General features: G+C 44.9%; 1 protein-coding gene across 3 annotated transcripts in view; it reads left to right on the forward strand.

The window, feature by feature from the left end:
- Positions 1-12,483, forward strand: part of CHRDL1 (chordin like 1) — a 63,754-nt gene that overhangs the window by 4,037 nt on the left and 47,234 nt on the right. For all 3 annotated transcript variants that reach the window (XM_019521529.1, XM_019521528.1, XM_019521530.1), the window contains exons 3-4: positions 144-256; positions 5,808-5,901. In XM_019521529.1, the coding sequence (XP_019377074.1) occupies positions 144-256; positions 5,808-5,901 (207 nt within the window). The remainder of the gene's footprint in view (positions 1-143; positions 257-5,807; positions 5,902-12,483) is intronic.

A 12,483-nucleotide genomic window follows, 5' to 3' on the forward strand; every position in this document is an offset into this window, starting at 1 on the left:
ATTTGTTCTTTACAACAAACTTCTTTGCACCTTCTACAAACTGAGTTAAAGAATCCTACACAGATTATGTACTTACAGCTGCGTTTATGCACTGAATGGTATGATTTATCTATAGCTCTTTCTATTATGTATTACTTTAACAGATTCAGAGACAAACTGTGTGTTTCAAGATAAGAAGTACCGCGTAGGTGAAAGATGGCATCCCTACCTAGAGCCCTATGGACTCGTTTACTGTGTTAACTGTCTCTGCTCAGAGGTAAATCCAGGTTTCAATCTCCAGACCTTCTGCATGTTCTCAATTGAGAATAGTCTCAACATTGTTTTATGAAGCTGTGTGGCCCAGACCTGCTGTGGATGTGTCCATCTCCTCCTGTCTTCCTTGGCAGCTGCAGAGAAAAGAGGCAGAGAATCTTAGTTATGGGATATCTTCACAGAGGAGACCAAGACCAGCAAAAAATGCCCAAATCATGCATGTCATCTCCTTTGTTAGGCAGCAGATTTGTACATTCCTTGCAGTGAACCTTAAATAGTTTAATCCTGGCATCCAAGTACAATCTTTATCTTGTTACCAGAATGGAAGATCAGACTGAGCCTACATGATCTAACTGCAAACCAGCTTTCCAGTAAAGTATTACCAGAATAAAGAGATCTTTCCCAAGGAGGCCTATCTGTAGAAACAACTACGAATAGACAGAGTTAATGAAGGATGAGGGAAGGAGGGAGAATTGACTTGGACATAAAAGGATGGTCCCTCTGAGGTATAATTAAGCTGCCTTGAATTGATGCTTAGATATCACCCTTATAGTTCCTTGGTAGTATCATAAATAGCTGCAGGAGGGAGGCATATCTAAAGGCAAAAAATTTCCCTTAGAGTACTTTAAAATGGCTAAACCAAAGGGATCTACACTTGATCTTAGCCATAAGGCCAAGATACTCTAGATGCAGAGGTCTGTCTGCTATCTTTAATGGTATACATAGTCTTCTTATCTGTTATTCCCCAGCAAATGTAAAATAGTGGGCTCTCTGCAGCATTTACGCTGAGGAATTTGCTGCTTCACTTTTGTGCACAGAGGCTTACAAACAGTAGCGCACAAGCTTGGCAGGGGTGCACATCTGTGCAGCAGAGAGAATATGACGCGACTACGTAGCATTGTGAAAAGAGGAGGAAAGTCCCCTTTTTAAGTTAGGCAGATTTTTATTCACTTTTGCTGATAATCTTCATGCAGATGTTTAAAACCTCTTTGGAATCAGTGCTTGGAAAAAGCACTCATTAAATGCTTAAGGGCTGTACCTCATTGCTGAGGCAGTGGAATTCACCGGAGATGCTAGCGATCTGAAGACAGACCGTTGACCAATGACACTAGGGAAAAGTTGGACAGGGAAGAAAAATGGTAAAGTAAATAGAAGGCTCTCTTAAGGTCTGGGGAAGCCCCATAGTATTTAAAGTTAAATGAGAACTTCCACAAGACATGCCAATCCATACACAAAAAGACTCAAAGACGGAAGATCCTATTTCCATGACCCATAGACACACATAGATGTGGATGTCATGAATGGCAGAAAGACTTATGCATAGATTTGGGGAAGCAGAAGTAGGCTAGGAGGCATAGGTTACTGATAGGGGGTGCACAGGGGTGCATGTGCCCCCCCTGAAGGCCGACACTGATGCTGTTGGTAGGGTTGGTGCCCCCCCTGACAGGGCCACCGCTGGCGGCAGCTTCTGTGGGTGCCCCCCAAGATTCAGGAGGCACCAGTAGCTCATGCTAGGAGGAGACGATGCCAGGGGTGCTTATTGCCAGGTATCACCTAGAAGTGGCTCCCTCCATCCTATGGATCTTGGAACCACATGGATTTACTGATTGATTGATCTCTCCCTCTTTGTTGTAAGGATCTTGGAGCTGTGGCATGAATGCACTGCCATCCTATAAACTGACTAAGAGGGAAGGTTCCCAGTGGACTTCCCTAGTGCTCAGCCACTCAAGTTTTCTGCTGAGCAAAGATATGGCCCAAGGGATTACCATCTGAATAGTCACCTAGATGCGGGCTCTTATTTTACCCTATTTCAGATAAATTATGATAAACAGGGGTATTGGATCATCTAGCCTGGCCTCCTATACATCAGAGGCCATTAAGTTTCACTCATGCACCTTATATCAAGCTTCAGTTTAGCCAACAATTTTAATTATTACAAGCTAAACTGTAGTTTGCCACAGACAGAGAAAAGGAGAGAACAGGGAGCCACCAATGTCCAAGTCTCAGGCAACTGGGGGAAACAATTGAGTAAGAAATACAAGATAGTCTCATCAGGTGAACTATACCCAATATACTGCCAAAAAAAGTGAATCCTCCACTCTCAAGAATCCCTGCAATTTTAAGCCAGAAAAATACTGCTCCCCGACCCCAGATCCAGCAATTGGTCTGACCCTGAGCATGTGAGCAAGTCACATGGGCCAGGCACCTGAGATGGCTCTCTGTGCTACCTCCAAGCACCAGCCTGCTCAATATCCCATCTGCAAATATGGTTAATCTCTGATGGTTCAGAAGAAGGTAAAAAAAACCCAAACCAACAAATTTATGCATCAGAGGGGAACAAATCCTTCCTGGTGTTTTGTATGTTATTGTGACTTGTTTAAAGGAAAGGCTTCCAGGTTCTAAGTAAGCAGAGTAACTGCAGGTAACCCTTTATCTCCCGTAAGTGGGAGTGCTGGCATTGGAACAGCAGTGTTGTTAATTAGCTTTAGGTAAATTGCAGTGCTTGTAACTTGCCAGATTTCTACTTTACCCTGAAATGTACTGTTTAAAACATACAGCTCTAGTGCTCAGCCCAGCTGCTCCTCTGCATGTGTTCAGAGTTTGATTTGCAGATGGCAGCAACTAAAATAATGTTTACTGCTTTTTAGTGGCACCCTCATAGAATAGGAAGAGAGTTGAATTCTATTTGTATATGGGACAGAATTGCTCATTACATTCCAGTTGCATACAAAGGTTTGAATCCAGTGAAGCCGGTGGGATGGTCCAGCAGTTAGTGAGAACAAAACTTAGGCTTGGAGAACTTTCATTACAAGTAATGACGCACAAGAAGGAATGGTCCCAGATTGGCTTTCAGAGCCCATGATGAGTTTCAGGGCTAGTAATTAATAATAAAAGACAGTCTGTGGGTCAAATTTTTTGCTGTTGAAAGCAAGGAAAATTCCACTGAAATGAAGGAAGCCACATCCATTTTAAGTAGCATAGTATTCATTAACCTTCATATTGCAGCAGTGCCTGTCAGCCCACCAGACTGGTGACTTGTTCTGCAAGGCACTGGAGAGACCAGCAGTGAATGAGAGTACTCAAGCCCCAAAGAATTTACAGTCTAAAAGTTGTCCCTGTTTTGTACACCCAGCACTTCCAATTTGCAATCACTGGGCGTGTCTACATGAGACGCTTTACTTGAGATTAGAGCAAACTACTGTGCAGTAACCATCATTGTCTGCACATGTGGGCACCTACTGCACAGAAATTTGCTCTAATCTCAAGTAAATTTGCTACCTGTAAATACAAGTAGCAAATGTATTCAGGAGTAACTACTGCACAGTATGGCATGCATGGACAGCTAACCAAGAGAAAATTGGCTCTTGGTCAGGTGGGCAGCAGGGGTGGGAGATTGCTCCTTCTCCTCGGGAGCTGCCTGTGGCCAAGGCAGGCTCCACCACCGAAGTCTGGGCAGAGACAACATCCCTCTGCCCCAACGGCAGGGAGCTGAACCCCCACTCAGGGGCTGGGAGATTGTTATCTCCCAGCCCCAGCTCCACACTCATGGAGTTGGGACTGGGAGCTCCGTGCACAGGGACAATTCCCTGCCCAGCCTGGAGTTGACGGGGCCTGCCTCTAATCAGGACAATTCTTGGCCAGGCCTGGGCTGCACGGGGAAGTCTGCATGTGCAACCTAGAGGTGGCTGGGGACTGTCCCATTTTAGGCAGTCCCCAGCCAGCTCCAGGCTGCACATGCAGTCTTCCACATGCAGCCCAGGGCTGGCTGGAAACTGTCTCAGTCAGGGGCAGGTCCCGTCCCTAGGCCTCAATCAGGCAATCAAAGTGTGGGGCTAGGAAAGAGCGGAAGGGGAGGGGCAGAGGACTGCCCACCCAGCCAGAGGCTTGCTGCTAGCTGCCCCACCAGCGGATCATCCTGCCCCTTCCCTTCAGTTCTTTCCAAGCCCTCTGCCCCAATCAGGGAGCCAGGGCTGGGAGCTCCATGCTGTCATGGCAGTGGGACACTGTAACTGCCTTGGCTCTGCCATCGGAGCCTGCCCTGGCACCAGGCAGCTCCCAAGGACAGGGAACAATCTCCCAGCCCCTGCCAGGAGACAGCTATCTCCTGGCCCTGTGATCACTGCCATTGCCTGGGCTAGCACCCGGGGGAGCCTAGAGCTCCCTCTGGCTGCTGCAGGGGACCAGTGCCGGGCTGGTGGGGGCAGAAGCAAACTGCTGCCTTGAGCAACAAATCTACTTCTGCTTCCCTACACAAGTAGACGCCTGCCTGGGGTAGGTTTACTCTAGAGTAAATTACTCTAGAGTAAACGTACCCACTGAGACACAAAATACTAGAATATGATTACTGCCCATTTGAGAGACACATTTTTCAGAACAGAATTGCACTTTATGATGAATACAAGGAAACTGTGTAGTGAAAGTTAAAGCCTAATCAAATGGAAATTCATTAGTTGCACCAGTCTCATATTTCTGATAACCATGTGAAAATTAAGAGGATTTATTTCAAGGTACACCTTAAACTACAAGCTGTGACAAATGTTCAGATTGAAGGTCTTTTTCTGTTACAAACAAGTAATTTCTACAGCTAAATCAGGGTATGAATTATGGTTGGAGAAGTGGAAATCTGAAACAGTCAGTATTGTCTAGCATAATGTAGATGGTTTGCAGACATAGAAGACAGAAAATGCCCTATGTTTTAATTATAAATCAAGCCTAGATAGGGTCAAATAGAATATTATGTTAATCATGTGAATTATGAACACTATTCCCAAGTCCTGCTCAGATTTCTTAGAAAAATGACTGTTTACCAGCTGGTTTTCTTTGTCTACTGGGGAACCAATAAAATAAGAACAGAGGAATCTCTGCAGCCTTAAGAAAAATTGCAGACCTCATGGTCTCTTGTGGTCTTGAACTAATCCTCAACAGGGGGTGCCCTGGAGACCTACTATTCATTATCTATTCCTGAGCTTTGGAAAAGCAGTTACTCAATATAATTTGGTTCAAAAGCAGCTTGACTACATAAGTGAAAATTTTTCTGATCCCACATTTTAGGCATTTCTTTTGAACTTAAAGCATCTATGCTGTTTTGTAGATTTGTGCCGCATTCAGATCTCAGGGCATCTTTACTTGTGCTCCGGGGCGGATGGGGGGCTCTCAGGAGCCACTGTTTTTAAAGTGCCTGCAGCATGATGTGTATTCAGCATCCCACACTACAAAATGGGGGGGTGGGGGACACTTTAACTAAAGCTCATTCAAGCTTTAAAGAGCCCCCGCTACCATTTTGAAGTGCAGGGATGCTGAATACATATGATGCAAAGGCTGCTGCAGGCTGCGTGTTAATTAGCATGCATTGGAGCAGACGTCTAGCACATGTATAGGTGCCTTCAGTGCCTAGGGTAAATCAGAATGAGGTGAGGTATTCTAGATTTCAGCTGAAATCAGAATCTCAACCTTCGTACATTCAGCACCAGAACAGCTAGGTGCAGAATAGAGAGCTGAACAATGTAAGATGACCCAATAAATTAATTTATTTTATTGTTGCATTCCTCCCCCAGAATGGGAACGTACTGTGCAGCAGAATAAGATGTCCAAACCTACACTGTCCTACCCCAGTGCATGTGCCACAACTGTGCTGCCCACGGTGCCCAGGTAATTCACATTTATGATACCACAATCCTCTCTAAGATGTACTGGGGTTGTGCTAGGTTATAAAAAGTACTAGAAAAAAGCTGAGTAGCTTTCATAAAGCAAACCCCATTAGATGCCCCATTTGTGACATGGGACAGAACAGACATGTTCTTTATTATAATCAGCAGTACTATTTCCTCTAGTGGCTTCTTTTTCTTGGGTTTCTTTTTAATTCTTACAACAAAAGCAGGCTCAGAATTAAAAAATAGTTGCTTGCAAACTGCTGCATTAATGAGTAGTTCTACAATGCTATGTCAAATGCATAATCGTGTAATCTCACCAGAGAACCAGGGTAGGATTTGCCCTATACAATTACAGCCCTATATCTCATATTTTAGCTTAGCTTCCTAATGAATAAGAACTGTTGTAAATCAGAGAGCAGCATTGTAGAAGTGTATGACTGAAAATGTGATTGGATACTGTACAGCAAATTCCTCCAGACTGTACATTTTAGTACATGCTTATTTTTAAGAGTGGGGGAAAGCAAAATAAGGCCCACAGGCTGCATATAGCCCACAAGGCGATTTCTTTGGCCCGTAGGTGTCTACCAATTAATTGTACCCCACCCAGCCCACACGCTTCACTCCCACCCTCCCGCGCAGGAGGGCCATGGCCCCAGCCAGCATTCACAACTTCCAGGCACTGCTATGGCTGCCAGCAGACCTGTTTAGCTTCCCCTCCAGTGGCTTCCCCTCGGCTTCCCCTCCAGTGGCTCCTCCTCATGTCCCTGCTGCAGCACTCACTCCAGGCACCAGGTAAAGAAGCTGCAGCTGAGTAGAAGCATGGTGCATTGGGCTGGTGGGAGCACAGAGCCCAGGACCCAAGCTCAGTGGGGTGGCAGGAGCATGGAGCTCGGGTGGGCAGGGTGTGGGTGTGTGTGGGGTTTGTGGGGTGTGAGGGAGGATGGGGGGATCCCCCCACATGCCCCTATGGTACACAAGCTCCGTCACCGCCGGTGACAGTAGGAGGCAGCAGGCCCTCAGGGTGCTCGTGGCCTGTGAGGACACAGCCACCAGGCAGCATGCAGCTCCAGCCAGGTTTGGGAGCTGCATGTGGTGGCAAGAAGCGGAGCCATGTAAGCAGGGAGCAGGGCTCCCCGCGACTTCCAGTGGAGTCCCACGAGCTGCACATGGCAGCAGGGAGTGGGAAAGGCAGCTGGCTCCATTGTGATGGGCTTCCCTCTTGTGGCACATGAGTCCCAGGAGCTGTATGTGAGCCCTGTGTGATAGAGGCAGGTCAGCCAGGCTGGCCTGGCTCTGTTCTTTGCCACTGCGTGCAGCTCCTGAAACTGGGTCCCCACCCCCTCCAACCTCCCTCACACCCCACAAACCGCACACATACACACACCCTGCCCATAACCCCCACATTCCTCCCACATATACACACACCCCCAACATACCCTATACCCCTACACACACACAGCTCCACACACCCTCACAAACCCCAAAGACATACACACCTCACACCCCACCATACACCCCCCCCAACCATACCCCACACACAATATACAAGAGTAAGATTATTTTTGAGCTATTGTGCAATCACTTCTATATACGCTACACAAAAGTACATTAATCAGGACAAAAATATTTTTAAAATTAAAATACATTATAGTAGATGTTTGATTTTTAGTATATGATTTGGCTTTTTTCTGGTTCCAAGATGGCACTCCCTCCTTCAAAAGGAGCACTTCTGGGGGCAAGGAGAGGTACTTCCAATGGCAAAGATCAGGGGTTAGTGGGCATGGCACCTTTCAAGGGGCGGGGCTACCATTGTGGCCCTCCACAGCTCACCAAAACTCATTAAGTGGCCCTCCAGATGAAATAATTGCCCACCCCTGGTTAAGACCTACCATATAAAGGAGACCAGGGAGGATCTTTCATGTGGATATTACAACATCCCTGACATTGCCTAATGGTTGGTAGGTTTGATCTGGGGGTTTCCCTAATTTCTTTCTTTATGGCACCCATTATTGACCATTATGAAAAAGTACTTATGCACCATCACAGAAAAAACACTTATTCGGCTCTCTCCAGAGAGAGTTTCATTGCCTCAGGAAAAGAGCTGTTTCACTACTGAAGTGGGTGAGTAGAGGATGGTGTGCAAGAGCAAAGATCTGTGAGTCATTGTACCGTTCAGTGGCACAAAGAACACACCTGTAGGATTCTCTGCGCGGCAAACATGATCCACTGCTTAGTCTGTTCTGTTCTGTTCTGTTCTTCTGGAGCCCGTCCACAGGGGAGCTGAGTTTCCTGCAAACATCAGCTAGCAAGCCTGGCTGTATCGAGATGCTTTTAGTTTTGAAGGTCTCTGGATCGCAGCTGTTCCAAAACCTGAACCTATTAGTTTTACTGCATCTATCTCCTAATCTCTCCTGCTCACCCAGGCAGGACTTCTCCCTCCAGGAAGATTTATAATGCTTTGTCCTATCTACATTTGTATTCCAAGCAACACTTTGAACACTTCACTGTGAAACTGCATTCCAAAGTGTAATAGAAGTTGTACCCTCACAAATGAGTACTTGTACATGCCTTACCTGAATACCAACTGGCAGAAAGCGCAGCCCTGGCCTGCAACTTCCCTGGACCTATACAATAAAGAAATAAAAGCCAGGCTGGAGGCATTCATCAGCAAGCCAGGAAATTGGAGCAGTAGCTAAAGGTGGTGGGCAGAGAGGGAGGAGCTTCTAAGAAGGCAGAACTCTATGGCCAGTGCTAGCTTGCAGCAAACACACGGATGTCTTCTGACTGCTTTCCCACAACAATGTGTATCTTAAACCTTAAAGATTCAGTATTAGAGAGAAAGTCTTACTTGGAGAAAGTATGTTTTGCTAGTTTCTTGACCAGGTATAGTATAGCTGTGCCCTATGTCAGAGTGATGGTAAACCCCAGAAATTCCTCTGTCTTTTTTTTTAAACCAAATATACACAAAATGTACTATCCACATGCAAAAAACACAGCTACAAACTAAAAAAAAACCCAGTTAACACAGATCACACTGATAGGATAGAAATCACGGCAGACGACCCAAAATGTTTGGCAGATAAAGGCCTTTTTTTTTTTTTTTTGCATCTTATTTGACATTGGTGGCTTTCTGATCACTTTGGATGCCTATGGGCGTGCTTTGATGCATTCTAATTAGAACATGTCAGAGCAGACTTGATTAATCAAGTTTGCTGGAGCTCCAGCATGCCTCACCATCACATGTATTATGCATCCCATATTTCAAAATGGCCACGGGAGCGCTTTAACTAAAACTCATCAAATGAGTTTAGTTAAAGCATCCCCACAGCCATTCTGAAACACAGGAGATTTAATACACATGATGGTGAGGCATTATAATTAGAGTGTCTCTCTGGGAACCGCTCTAATTAAAAAGCACCCTACCAACCCTTATCCCCTAGCATGTCTATAGGCACCCTTCCTGTTTTCCAAGGAGGGGTTTTTTTTGCAGTGGCTTGGCTCTGCTACTGAGATGTCTCATCCATCTGGAGGCTTTTTTTTCTGTTTTGGTGTTTTTAATTAACAATGGCCAGGTTAGGAGCGGTCAGTAGAATCCTGGAGATCCTCAAAGGAAAGGAAACAGAGTCTTCCCTTTGGTTGGGTTAGATCACATCTGTTTCTCTCCAGCACTGAGAGAATGGTTCTTACATTGACCTTGGAGTGGGTGATATCACTATTACCATGGCAGATCATCAGCAACCTGTTATTTGGAATACAAAGGTGAATTCAGATTAGACATCAGGAGGCGCTACTTTACTGTCAGGGTAGCTAGGATCTGGAACCAACTTCCAAGAGAAGTGGTGCTGGCTCCTACCTTGGGGGTCTTTAAGACAAGGCTTGACAATCAACTTGCTGGGGTCGCTTGACCCCAGTATTCTTTTCTGCCATGGCGGGGGATCGGACTTGATGATCTGCTCAGGTCCCTTCCAACCCTACTAACTATGAAACTATCTCACTTGCAGTAGAGAAAGGGGATGCCAAAAAATACCAAATAGCTTTCTCCTAGCTTTCTTGTGTATAGAGCTGGTTTTTAGGGAATAACTGTTTCTTTGTTATATATTCAGTACATCACAAAATGAAACCGTGACCATTTGGAGCTATAATGATAATTAATGATTAATATTTCTGGGTTACTTAAGTTTGGTCCAAGAAGCTTTTTAGATTCTTGCTCTTTTTTTCTGCCTGTGAGGTTGTAGCTGGTGACTCCAACAGAGATCTGTGCTGAATATGCCAACAATGGTAAGGATGGAAATTCGCAGGTCTCTTATTAAATCAAGTCCTTTGCTATTTTGCTGGGTTCTCTGCTAATGTTGCAAGTATCTGACTTTGTATATCTAAATCTATCAAAAATGCTAAAAATGATTGTGGATGGACTGTGGTCTATTGTCTTTTTTAAAATCATCCGGAAACCCATGTGGTCAAACTGCAACATACAGCATGTTGTTATGTTGCTAACCTATGCAGTAGGCAGCAGCTTATTTAAAATTGTGCATAAAGATTATTTAATAGTGGATCATTTTGTTATAGATCAAATAGATCTGCACCAGCACTGAAAAAGATGTAATTAGAAATTTCATGTGGGTTCAGAGGGTTTTTTGCATTCTGCTTACTGCATTGATTGTACATTTCATACTTGGATACCTTAGCTTCAATAGCAACAGTCATTCCTGACTAGAACAGGAATCTCATATTTTATTCCCATATTTCTCAACACAGATGATGCTTTACATTTCCAAAGTTGTGGCATGTTGGAAATGTAAATATCTTTTGCGCAGAAGCCCATAGTATGGTCTCAATCATTCTTTTGGCTTGAAGGTGTCTGAGCTTTTGCCATTGACAGTCCATTTGATTTTCTTCTTAAATGCTTGTAAGATGCAGTCATGGGTGTTCCTCACTGAGCTTCCAAAATTGCATTTCAGAGATGAATAGTTCTTGAATCAGAGTGACTTCAGGTTCTTCTTCCTGCCCTTTTATGAACATTATAGAGTGTAACTGCCCAAACAAATGCCTCCTTATTTACTGAAGCAGAGACAATGTCAGAAGGAGGCAACATTTCACAGCAACTCAAGTGGAAGAGGTTCTTGAGGGAATCCCTTTGAGGGAAGCTGCTGGTGTTCTCCCCATGTAATGTCTCTCCATCTAGAGAACCCTCAATTCTGCTGGCATAAAGAGATGCAATTTTCATCTCCCTCTCTTTTGCACTATGTAGAGTGTATCTAACCAATTGCTAGATGCACATATTATGAATCATCATCTCCTTTTCCCCCTATTTGCATGGGTTCATTGCAAACCCTTCCATAATCCTTTTTTTGGGGCTTGCTGAATCTTAATGATGTTGGTCAATCCAAAGCCTGTGCATTTCAAACCTGTCTATTATCCTCCCTTTTACAGCTATGGGAAACATGTACATTGTTACCAGAATTAGATTTTCATTATGTTATATGTCTCTCCAAGAAAATGGAGATTGTTCTTCATTTGGTGTCACATATTGGAAACATTTGTGATCTGTGCACACTGAGTGTCCAGCTCCTTGTGGACAGGTTTCCTCATCCAGAAAGAACGTCACAATGATTGGCACTCTTTCTGGTAGTCTCAGAGCCTGGACTCCTGGACCACATCCATACTAGTGTGGACGTTTGTTTCCCCAGGGACAATTAGCAACAGGGCACCTTGTGCTGCTGTTACTTGTCCCCGGGGAATGCCCAAACCACGTGCCCTCTGGCTCACGGCAAGTTACCCAGGATGGGGTGGGGTGGGGTGGGGTGGGGTGGGGAGTGCTGGGGGTCTCCTGGGACTGCAGCAGTGGTGAGCCTGCTGCTCGGAGACTGGCCAGAAGCTGGAGCATGGCTCTGGCTGGCCAAGCTCCAGTTTTGGGCAGCACATGCTGTCCCATGTGCACCACCCCGCTTTTTATTTTTTGGGATCTCAGGGTCAAAAAACACTCCCACGCTGCTATCTTGCAGCACAGAGAACACCTAGATGTGCAGTATATGGTGCCACATACTGCACGGCCATGCTTACCTAGACGTGGTCCTGATTTGCACCTAAGACCTGATTAAACAAGTCCTATCAAATTGGAGAGTAGGGGAACACTCCAGTTTGAGTGCTGGATCAGTTCTGTAGACAACTAGAGGACTGTGGGCTTGTCGATACGCCACCTTTCATGAAAAATTGACTCACTAGTCCTTAAGGTAGGTAGGTGTATCCTGTAGGTATTGCATGACCATGGATGTGTTTATAAATGCATCTTTCATTTACAGCATAAATCGTATAATTTTTATATTGAACATGGTGCCTTTGTCATTCCCATATAGCACATTCAAAGTAAGGTTTAATGAGACTATTTAACTACAAAGGGTGACAAACTTATGATAGAGGTAAAAATGTGCACTTCAGTATTTAGGCAGGGTTTCCAAATTCCACTTGCTGCTTTGATCTTCCAGTAAACTTCAGTGGATAATTCAGCATGTTGGCATATGAATCAGCCCATCTGGGTCCAGTATTTTTTAAGCTTGCTATCCAGAGTATACACACTGGCTTC

This window comes from Gavialis gangeticus, unplaced genomic scaffold, assembly GCF_001723915.1.
Source record: "Gavialis gangeticus isolate Ggan-Ray unplaced genomic scaffold, GavGan_comp1, whole genome shotgun sequence".
Classification (NCBI taxonomy): domain Eukaryota; kingdom Metazoa; phylum Chordata; order Crocodylia; family Gavialidae; genus Gavialis; species Gavialis gangeticus.